General features: G+C 44.6%; 1 protein-coding gene across 4 annotated transcripts; it reads left to right on the top strand.

Moving 5' to 3' along the window:
• The first annotated feature begins 9,554 nt into the window (after positions 1-9,554).
• LOC124683445 lies at positions 9,555-11,624 on the top strand. Of its 4 annotated transcripts, none has more exons than XR_006996693.1 (3): positions 9,555-10,008; positions 10,736-10,874; positions 11,091-11,624. XR_006996693.1 is itself a non-coding variant. In XM_047217953.1 (3 exons), the coding sequence occupies exons 1-3, from the start codon at positions 9,620-9,622 to the stop codon at positions 11,119-11,121; spliced, it is 483 nt and encodes a 160-aa protein (XP_047073909.1). In that variant the 5' UTR covers positions 9,555-9,619; the 3' UTR covers positions 11,122-11,624. The 4 variants fall into 4 exon arrangements, 1 of the variants encoding a protein (XP_047073909.1); XM_047217953.1 differs by having other exon boundaries at positions 10,785-10,874; positions 11,118-11,624; XR_006996692.1 differs by lacking the exon at positions 10,736-10,874.
• Positions 11,625-11,881: the final 257 nt, after the last annotated feature.

Below are 11,881 nucleotides of genomic sequence, written 5' to 3'. Positions count from 1 at the left end.
TCGAGGAAATCGTCGCCTCGATTGATAATTTCGACCACGGTCCTCCTCCGGCGACCTCGTGTCGTTTATTGTGGACAGCCGTCTTCTCCGTCTGCCCATCTATTTGCTATCTCCATCAACGCGGATACCGTTTTTGGATTGGTCCTTCCCAAGTCCTCGACGAAATCTCCACGCCTAATTCCCGCGACAAACGCATCTATTGCTCTCTCGTCGATATATTTTCTCGCCGAGTTTTTTATGATGTTCCACCTTTGGATATATTTTCTCATTGACTCGTCCGGCTTTTGTCGACACGCTCTCAGCTCTTCTAACGACGCAGGTTTTTTGCATGTGGACCTGAAATTCTTGACGAATACGTCCTCGAAACTTTCCCGACCTGTCGATGGATCCCGGCGGAAGTTTTTTGATCCAAGATCGTGCGGCTCCACTTAAGTGCACCCGAATACTTTGCATGGCTGTTGCCCTAGTTCCTCCAGCTAGCTTTACCGTCTCGAGGTAATCAATTAGCCAATCTTCTGGATCTTGCAAACCGTCGAATTTTTTGAAGTGATCGGGTAACTTGAATCCTGAGGGGACTCGAGTTTTTCGGACTCTTCTCGTGAAGCACGGTAGACCGCACATATCCTCGTCATTGAGTTCTGGGGACTTCCGATGATCCCTTCTGCTTTGCCTCGCTCTATCAACCCTTGCTTGTGCTCCTGTATCTCTTGCTCCACTTGGTCCTTCAGGAGCTGCCGCCGCTGTGCCGCCGCAGTCGTGGACTATTTTGCCTTGCCGCTCTTTCGGGAGGTGTTGCTACGAACGCCGTCCCCATAGCTCCAACCCTCGCTAACGCCATGTTGTATAATGTTTCCCTTGGATCTCCCGGGGGTGGCTCGGATGCAAGGATGTAAGCTTGTGTCGCCATATACCCAGCTTTCCGGTGTCTTAGGGATAATATTTCCTCTTGTATCTATCGACATAAAGGACATGTCGAGGTTTTGAATCAAGTGCTCTCTTTCTCGCTTCTGGTATGTGTTGTAACCTTGATCTTCCTCTCGTTCCGAGCCTCCCCGTGGCTATCACCCGAAACTCTAGATTGTCCACTTAGATCTGCCCTTCTCCTCGCTTGATGCGTGCCGCCTCCTTTCTCCCGTTCAACTCAGCCGTCTCGTTTTTCTATTTCTCGGCAGTTCGTGCGAGCCTATATTGATAAGCTTGCAGCTCTTGAGCCGTGGCTGTCGTCGTCATTGGTTCCGAACCATCTAGAGCTTTTGCCGCTCTATCCCAAGCCGCTTGTGGAAGTTGAACGCTGACACGTGGCGTGGGCCCGACATATTTAGTGCCCATACCTCTCCTTAGATCTGAGGGATCGACGAAAGGATTACCCAAATCGTCGAAAGCCTCCGATGTTTCCTCTTGATTGTCGATAGCATAAATCCGATGATATTTTGTACTCCGATCTATATTGGGTTTGGTGACATCATTGTTGAGATTGATGAAGACCTTGCCCACTCGTGATAGATTTGTCGATGAAGTCGTAATCGTCGACATCGCTTGAGCCATCGCTTATATATGAGTCCGCAGATGACTCAAACGATGTGTCGTCGAAGATCTTGGCGAGTTTCTCTCTTGCTCGATGCCGACGTAACGTGTTGACGAAGTTTCTTCTTCCGACTCGGTTGACGATGCATAGCTTGAAAAATCGGAATCGACCGCCGACGATCCCGACGAAATCGGAATTTCGACACGATACGATCCTTCTTTCTCGACGCGAAAGTGAAACCTTCCGAACGTCATCTCCAAGGGCTCCGCCAGATACGCATATGCATCCAAACGGGAGGGTGGGTGAGGAACAAAATCAACAAGACCAAGCAGCGATCTGTTTACCTCGATCCATAGTGTTGCTTCCGGTTGACGATGTCGAAGACTTTGAACGTGCCATCGAGATCAGATCCTTACGCCTCTAATTCCCACAGACGGCGCCAATTGACAAGGGATTAACTTGTCAATGCCTACGGATTATAGGCTAGGGTTTAGTTAGAAGTAGAGTGCAAGTAGATCTCGAAGGTTTCAGCCGAAAAGTACTCGACGATTATGAAAACTAGGGTTTGTGAACAATGATTCGATGATCTTCTCGTCCCTCAACTCCCCCTTTATATAAGAGGTGGAGCCGAGGGTTTCGTTTTGTACAAGTTACAAAGTCCGGGACGGTTTCTAATTCATCCCGCCGCATTACAAATAACACTTCCTATTACAACTCTATCTTTTCCTTAAATATATCTTGGGCTTCCGAATCTTCTTATTCTTCGAGTAGTGGGCCTTCAATAAACCCCGGGTACTATATCCGGCAGGCCCATTTGGGATGCCTATGTCACCCACTCCCAACTCCTTCCCTTGCAGCGCGTCCTGCCACCGGAGCACCACCACAAAGCAAATCGGGAATGGGCCGCCCCAGATCCGGCCGGTGAGATCTGGCACTCTACTCCCAAACGCCACAGCGGGACCAAACTACTTTTTCATTACAAAGTCTTCAACCTATAGTCCGTTAGTCATGTGACACATGACTAATGGACTATAGGTTGAAGACTTTGTAATGAAAAAGTAGTTTATAAGTAGATCATCAGGGATAAACCTCATTGATGATGTAGGTGGACTGTTAAGTCTTTCCTTTAGCTCAACTTAGACAAATTTTTGCCTTTTGTGTAAATTTTGAGAACCTACCTTCCCCTGCTGTAAATATATAGTATTCTTACTATATTTTACAGTAAGAAGGTTAAAAATGAATTTAGGCTGTGGAAGTCATGATACTTGTCACGTATGACTTTTTTTTTCACAAATGAAATTATTTGGGCAATGTTATTTGGGAAAATCGAGTAATGTAATATTACTTTTTTACATACTGGTATGCCCTACTTTCTATTTCTTCCAGGACAGCAGTAAAATGGAGAATAACTTGATCAGAATGTGCAGGAAGAGTGGAAGTGGTCTGCCACTTACCTCAATCAATCGAACAACCCAAACAAATGAAGGATTAGCAACCACAATGCAACCTCTCACCCACTAACTGTACTGCGCGGGGCAAGGAACCACTCACCAACAGTCTCGAATCGAATACTGGTCTTCTCCACCCTGACCTGACGGCTCACGCAATAGAATTGCCTGTAACTCGTACCTTCAGTTAACAGTTTCCCTCCGTTGAAAGCATAGGTTTTTTTTTTTTGCTCCTGATTTGATGTAAAACCAAGAGAACTCTAATACTATTGTGAATTTGTGATACTCCTACTGATGTACCTTGTAGCTTGCCCGCAAGGTTTTCCTCCGGATTGGCCGCGCGCTGGAATCAGTCTTTCCCATTTAACTTGAACAACCTGTGACCGGTGGCAAAGCCACATCTGGTTGAACACATCTTTCTCCCTCACCCCTCGTTGCCGGATGGAATGGAAGAATTGCGTGGCAAGACTCCCTCTTTTCCTTTTCCTTTCTAGAAGTAACCTTTTGGTCTTTCCACTCATAGATGTCTGCTCATGATTTTATATGGAGAATGGATACTGCTTAATTCTTGGACACACTGTTTGGCTATCTTGTCCTTGATTTGCAACATTATATATAACGCTTTGCAACAATATGAAGGTGACATTTGAACTTAATTTAGTGCCTATTCCAAGCACACAATACATCACTTAAATACACACGGTAGGGGATACTGTAGATTAAACACGACAGTCGCTTTCGATCTGAAGGTATTAGTTAGCACGCCTAACAATTTGTAGAGTTCGTGACAGTGACTGTTCACGATTTCAGGATCCAGTATATACAAGATCCTCCAGATGCAACCGACAACGTCTCAAGAAAAACAGTTATTCCTGCCAAACATGTGACTTGAAGTTCAGAGTTCAGACAGGTCTTCAGTAGTTTCGTCAGTTGGTGAAGAAGTTACCGACCAGATCAGTGGCATCCTTAATTGGTTGCACAAAATGCAATGGTTTCGTGCAGAACCGCTAGAAAATCAGGCATCGCGCTGAGCGTTGCTCAATTTGGTTGTTGCAGCAGTGTCCTCCCGGCCAAATTCAGATCAAAATGCTACTACTACCGGTCAGCATTTTCAGACCGACGTTACAGGCATTTCAGGTCGAGTGTCGCAACACTACGGTCCCATGATAACATCCGGCTAAAAGATAAGGAAAACAAACATCACGTCCAGCTTAAACAAAGCGAAAATCTAGACACGCGATATTTCTGTTTCTTTTCAGCAACCACTCCTTGCCGCGCGTGGACCTAAACTATGACTGGCCCGTACTATCTAATCGCAGCTCGATCTGCTCAACAATAGCCATCCTCAATCGTGCCCACCATTCATGAAAACATGAGGAAATCTGCATGCGTGCACGCACTTCCCGTCATCGGCGTCTGATCGTTGGTAATAACGCCTCGTTTGCAGTCGTAGACATTCTTTGCAGCGTTAACTGACGATCACTAGTAGAAAAAGAGGCTTCCGTCCACTCCCATTAGTCCAGATGGGAACATCGGTATTTCTCCTGTGCTTATCTCCATTGCTCATATTGTCATACATCGTGCAGCACGAACAACAACTTGGTCAAATTACTTGCTGGTGCTAGGGGTCTAGCAAACAAAGATCGTCACAGCGAAACTACGGTCACATCGAAACACATCGCCACATTACCTATCCGAAGCTGGTGGAGTTGGGACGGACCCTCACAATTTCTCTCCGATAACATAGATGCCACTCTAGCGAGTGATAGATTATTGACAGATTACTTATATCATATCCTTTATATTATATCCTTGCGCTAAATTAATGATGCTGAACGCTCATTGCTTGCAACAATCACGATCACATGCATATGCCCCTCACATCGCAAAGACAATCTTCTAGTCTCACTAGTAGAAAAAGAGGCTTCCGTCCACCCCCATTAGTCCCGGAAATATTCGAATCGCGACTAAAGGGGGTTTTAGTCGCGGTTCGAGAGGCGATCCGCGACTAATGCTCCACCAACCGCGACTAAAGGGCTATGGAGGGATGCGGACACCAACCGCGACTAAAGGTTTTTCCGAGTTTTTTACTCCCACGCACCCTGCAAACCCCCCCCCCCCCTGGATTGCCTTTTTTAGCATTGTAAAATAGAAAATAAGATGATAGAAAATTCAAAAAAATAAAATGTTTTCAGATTCTTGTATGTTATGCAACCTAGTATTAGGGAAAATTAACAAATTTGAATTTTCACTTTTTTTGCAAAAAAGTTTTGTATAATGGTAAAACCGCAATAACTTTTGCATACGACGTCGAAAAAAAAACGTATAATATATCAAAATGATCATGGGAAAAAGTTACATCTAAATTCACCCGGGTTTACCCGGTTAGCCAATTTTTATATTCTCAAAATTCCAAATGAAAATACGAAAGCAGGAAGATTTTAGTTTTTGCTACTCCCTCCGGTCTAGATAAAATGTCTGACATGATAATTTGCAAATCGATCCTCAACTTTTCTTGTCTCTTAACCCGCACTCCACTTTTTATTAGGCAGACCACGTGCAGTTAATTAGCTATGTGGCTTTGTCAGGAATGGATTGGCCCAAGCGAGACAACTCGCTTACTCGCGTCGTGTGTGACGCGGACGTACTTTGTGCTTCTTTTCCTGATTTTAGAAGGACTTAAATGCAAAACGTGTTTGTAATAGGCTCCAGACACTTTTTTAGGATCAGAGGGAGTATAAATTATGGATTTTATATTTTTTAAATTTTTCAAAAAAATAAAATTAACAATTGCATCCAGCATAAAGATTACTATTACTTTTACCCAATTTTTAGATTTTCAAATTTTTAGGTTTTGGCAAAAAAAATATTTAAAAAATAAAAATAATAAAAATTAAAATGTTAATGTTTATTTATTTATTCACGATTATTATTACATCATTATTTTTGTTTATGAAAAAAATTATTTGAAATTCAAAAAATAAAAAATGTGACATCGACCAACATGTTAATAGGATCGATATGATACTAGTATCACATACATGTGCGCGTAGCACTTGGATGCGGGACGGAATGGAACTCGGAAGTTAAGCGTGCTAGAGGTGGAGTAGTGGGAGGATGGGTGACCAAGCGAGAAGTTTGACCACGAGTAAGTAATTTGACTAGAGATAAGTATAGTTAGAGATAGAGACTAAGCTATGCAAATAACTGAAATAATAGAAATTCTGAAAAAAATAGAAAAAAACGGAGTGAAAAAAAATTAGAAACCCAAATGAATTAAAAAAAATTAACGAAATAGCCTTTAGTCCCGGTTGGGGACACAAACCGGGACTAAAGGTATTTCGCCCAGGCGCACGCTAGCCACCCACGTGGACGGACCTTTAGTCGCGGTTCGTAAGCAACCACGACTAAAGGAGGGGCTTTAGTCGCGACTATTTAATTTCGGTTACGTAATCGCGACTAATGGCAGTTGCGAACCATAACTAAAGCCCTTTTTTCTACCGTGGACTACTCTGGAACTCTATCCTATCTTGGCTAGGGATATCATCGGTGGACACTTCGAGTTGGGCAGATTTGGAGACGGTGAAGGGTCGGACGGTCGGTTGCTTACCTTTGTCTTTCCCAATAGCTGTACAAAATAATCTTCACGTATTGGGAGATTTAGGACGAGCGTAATGTAAGGATTTTTCATATAATGTCTTTAAGTGTGAGGCGGCTCTTTGGAGCTTGGTGGGTGCGGATCACTTGAGTTGACTAATGCCACGAGGCTCACCAAACGCCAACCACACACATCGCTAGTAAACTTTTCTTCTCCTCACTTTCTCCTCTACATTAAAGAGAGGCGAATCCGGGGGCGAACTCTTTTCTCCTCCTTCACCGCCGGCGAGATCTTGGGGCTCTCTCCCCTCCGTCAGACGCTTCGGCGGCGGGAGGGTAGGGGGCTCCAGGATCTTCGTCTCCGGCATGTATATAGGTGTGAGATAGGTGTGTGTGTGTCGTCGGTGTTCCGGCGGCGGCAAATAAGGTATCCGCGGCTGGGATCCGAGATCCGGGCATCCGGAGGAGCTTCCCGGGCGGCGACGTCGAGGCAGCATCGGTGTGGTCGAGGTGGGATTTTGTTCCCCCCGATTTGCTGCTCCCGTGGCGGCGTGTCTCCGGATCCGTCCAGGATTCGGGTGGGAAGAGCCCAGGAGATGGTCGGTGGCGTGCGCCGGCCTCGTCCAGAAGATTGATGCATAGGAGCGGGAAGAGGTATGAAGGTTGTGGCCCTGTTGTTCTTCCTCGACGTGGTCGACGGGAGACGGCGGTGCTTGGCTCTGAAGAGTGACGGGATTCTTCCCCGGCCGACGAGCCCCAGAGACGACGGTGCCGCTGCTTGCAGCGGACGAATTTTGAGGTCCACAAAGGAGCAAGTCTCCGATGGTATCTCCTCTGAGCTGGGAGTGTGGTTACTCCGTCTTTTTCTTCTCCGGCGGCGGAGATTGCGACGCGACGCGATATGGATGTGCTCAAGGACCTAGAGGGATTTCTTTGTAATATTTTTTTCTAGGGGTCTTTGTGCAAATTCCTGTGTCTGCCGTCATCTGGATCTTTCCAGATATGGCCACATTTGCTGTAATCTCCATGGTTAAGCTAATGATATTATGTGGTCTTCTCAAAAAAAAAAAAAAGCCACGAGAGCGATCCTTTATATCCTGAGCTTGGCTTGGTTTGTAACAAAATTTAACTTTTGATAGTGAATGAATGGGCAAAGCTTTTGTCCTCTTTTCTTGTCAGTAATACCAAATAGTATAATCATATCTTATTATCATGATATAATTCGTCATATTATCTGTGTATATATGGAAAATATTTTTAATGCATTTAAAATAAATTATTAACTCAAATTTTAAGCGTATTTTATATCCTCCATAGAGACCGATTATGTATTTTTGCATTTATATGTTGAACAAAGGCTGACATTCAGTGTATGAATGAGTATAGCCAACTATAAATGAGCCTAGAAAGCAAAAGATTTAGGCCTACATGTAGACCAAATCTAGTACATGCATATGGGCTCCTTGCATTTTGTTGTTGTTGTATACAAACTCTACTTTTATTCACATACCGCACAAACTAATGAAAGTTGTTTTATTTGAATGCTCCTTCCATTCTAAAATAAGTGATTCAAAGATAGCCAATGTAAAGACTAAAAACACGTCAACATGCATGCATAGTGATTTAAATGTATACTTGTCGGAATACTCACAACTTGCTCATCAGATCGATCAGATTCATGGATGGATCACCAGCAAGACCGACGGCCGATGGGCGGATGGATGGTTAGTTAGTGCGCGCGCGGTTCTTGGTTTAGTGTCACGTCCAGCTAGCAGTCGCGCATCACACGGATCGCAGTCGGTCGCGAAAATAATGTCGGATCGAAAGGAAAACGTGGGCGAGCAAATTAAGCAGCTGGGACGTACGACATGCAAAAAATTGACGTGCCGCGCACGTACGGTACGGGGGTCGCTGTCGCGGATACAAGCTCCATGCGTCGTGACGAATATACGATCTTGTTGGGGATCTGCGTACTGGCGTCACACAATCTGCACGTACCTCCTTTTCTTTTGGGATGCGACTGTCCGACAAAAGAATCAGGGCATACCAAATTATTCATGGAAAAAGCTTTTTATTTGTTTTGCGAATCAACACCTTTCATTCATTAGTCAGTGGGTTTACAATCATTCACTACACCGAGCAACTATTTCGATCCCTGCACTACAGTCGGTTACCTGAGTTTTGGACAGCACTAGTGTAGGTCCTCTAATTTTTGGCAACAAACCGAAAAGAGCTCATTCTTACCTTCCCTGAACAATGCAGGGTAGTACCTGGACAACTCAACCTAGTCACCACCAGTGGCGGAGATGGTGGGGCAAAATACACAAAAAACCCATAATTTCAGCTCTTCCAAAAAGAATTCTTCAATACATGTGCAAATCATGGGGTGGGGGGGGGGGGGGGCGGTGGCCCCCTGACATGCACTAAGCTCCGCCAGTGGTCACCACCATCGGAAGTGTCATCGGAGGCTCCGTCGATGGAGCCTTCCCCAACAGCACCCACTACATGCCGCTTATGCAGGTTGCATGTTGCCCATGAACTCGATCCCATGCCACACAGTTATCGTGCCGCTGCCGCAGTCTCTCAGGCGCCGTCGGAGTGCCACCACTTGTCGGGACCAAGGGATTTCGCGTAGGAGTCGTTCTGTGGGCCGTGTGTATTTCTTTCAGCGAAAAAGAGAAACACGACATGAGGTTTTCTGTAAAGTACGAGACATGGTAGGAGCATATCTTTCCAGCGGCAGATGAAGTGTCCTCTCGTGATTGGTTTTGTGAAATTTGAATCCCAGATACAAGTTCATGTACTTGCGCAGCGCTGTTTTGCAAGTTTTTGTAATTTGACAATTTCTTGAACGCCGGGTGCTGAACTGCTAATACCTTTTTTTTCTCTCTGTAGGTGGTTAATCAGTGCTACCAATATGTGCAAGAGCTGTGTTACGGTGATTGGCCAGTACTACCCAGTGCTACCCAGTACTACCGCTGTAATTAATTCTGTCCGTCCGATTAGGCCAGTTAATTATGCATTTCAAAATTAACGTCCTAGGGGTATTATGGTAAGCTCGCAGGCAACAGTCCCACCTCGCACGACCGCATCACGAGCTCCTCGATCTCAATCCCGGCGGTTCCCCAACCTCTGCCTCCCGCGTCACGACGGCGACAAATCCTGGCCGCCGCCGAGCCCCTACGGCGACGCAGGAGCTTCCCAATTCCGTCTTCAGTACCTTCCCTTCTGCAGCTATTTTCTCACGGGCGCGCGACCCCGTGGACCGCGATGGCAACATCAATGGGTTCGTCGGTGCTGGTGTAGGTGTAGATGCTGTCTGGGCGGCTCTGCGGGGACAACGCCGACACCGTTGGAGGTGGAAGTTCGGAGAGCAGCCGCCGACGCTCGCCGGACGCACATTTCTGCACCTCGCCTGACTCGGCCGCTCAACTTCTGGTATGATTAATGCCATTGATTCTATTTTTCGTGAAAATTTGTTCGGCTGTAGTACCCGTGCTTGAACTGTTTAAGGCTCGTATACACTAGTGTACCCGTGTTTGTCTGTAGTACCTGAGCCTCAAACAAATTATTTCTAATATCCTTATGTTGAATAGCTTCAGAAAGTTGGAGTATCGCCTGCTTGAGTCTGTATATGAGTGTAAACTAGATCATATAGACCACTGAATCACACGGATCTTCTAAGTAGTATACTTAAAGCCCCATTGCTAAATCTGGCTAGTTACGCCTGAGATAACTGAATCCAAAATTTTGGCCTGCGATATTGCTTCACTGTATCTGGAAGCACTCTAGTTTTTCTTGCCACATTGACAAACTTGCAAAGAGCGGTGTCATCGGTCTTTTGATGCAATATAGTTTTCAGGGGATATGCAATTTAATATTACTAAGAATGAAACTTAGAGTATTCAGGAATGTTTATTCATCTATATGATTAAAGCATATAAGGATCTTGATCATTCAACAAGCCTTTTTCCAATACATGAGCAGTGGAGTTATAATAAAATCATGAGATATAAATGCAGAACCATAGCAATAACTCTTGGATTAAGTCCTTCATTTGTGGACACAGTTCTTCATCCCTTACTATGCCTATCTTTTTGAAACCTTAGCAATAACTCACAACTATTCCTATTTTTGTCGACAAACTTCGTGACCAAATTTTAAGTCTCATCGATCTTGTGAGCTTCAACACCCTTTTGATCCAAAAACTTCAGCTGCTTGGAGTTCTTGGCAAGCAGGAGGCGCATTTTCTCTTCAGACTGGAAGGGATATTATAGTATAGAAGCTTCCACGGGTGTGCACATGTAAGGAATATTATCCCAATTACAATCAAAACACATATCCAATATATGTTGTCAAGGTTATGATGCTAAATTGCGTTATTAAACGTTTCTGAACTGTTGTGTCTTGACTGTTTGCAAACTGCCAGTTTTTATTTATTACTTTGCCACTGCCAGCATGTTTCTCAGAATTGTGAGATACCATCCATGTACTAACTATTTTGCTATGCTATATTACAGTGCCCTGTTGGCTGTATCCATTTTCAGCTGAAGGATAGGACTCAGGCATATGGCCGTGTGCTGCTACTGCAGCGGTCTACTCTGCTGCTATCCCGGAGTACACTACTGCTGAGGTCCTGGAGCTGGCTAGGAACGCCAGTAAGGATCTGAAGGTGGAGCGTATCACCCCTCGCCATCTTCAGCTGGCCATCCGTGGAGATGAAGAGCTGGATACCCTCATCAAGGGTACCATTGCTGGTGGAGGTGTGATCCCGCACATCCACAGGTCCCTGATCAAAGTAATCCATCCAGTTGTCTTGAAGTAACACAATCTAGCAAAGGGAGTATCTTTAGCTTAAACAGGACATTTCACACTTGTAGTCTTGTGTGAGATAAGCTACATATCTATTAGCCTATAGCTATATGCTTCCAGATCGAAGTAATCCGTCCTTGTAATGCTTACCTGGCACTGCTTCAATTATTTGGAACATTGTATTCGTGTATTCTTGTTCGTTTGTTCACTTCGTGATAGACCCTGAATGCAAAACCTTTTTACATGCTGAGTAATTGTGGTGCTTTACTGAATCTAGCTTACAATGTTAAATTGCACTAACATACTGGCATGAGAGCTTGAGATGTGAAATTTAATGATATTACAACAAAAATGATTTCATTTGGGTCCGTGGTTGCTCCCTACCGTGTTTCTTGTGCCAAATTTGAGAACACTTTATTTGACAGATATTTTTTCATGCTGCATTACTGTATCTGTATTACAATATATTATGGCAAGAATACTGTAATCAGGACATTGA

Source organism: Lolium rigidum, chromosome 1 (genome assembly GCF_022539505.1).
Source record: "Lolium rigidum isolate FL_2022 chromosome 1, APGP_CSIRO_Lrig_0.1, whole genome shotgun sequence".
Lineage (NCBI taxonomy): Eukaryota > Viridiplantae > Streptophyta > Magnoliopsida > Poales > Poaceae > Lolium > Lolium rigidum.
This window is presented reverse-complemented; position numbering and strand designations above follow the sequence as displayed.

Coding starts and splice junctions, on each gene's coding strand:
- LOC124683445 (XM_047217953.1), top strand. CDS start 9,620: ATGGTAAGCTCGCAGGCAACAGTCCCACCTCGCACGACCGCATCACGA. Junction 10,009..10,784: donor ACTCGGCCGCTCAACTTCTG/GTATGATTAATG, acceptor CAAAAACTTCAG/CTGCTTGGAGTTCTTGGCAA.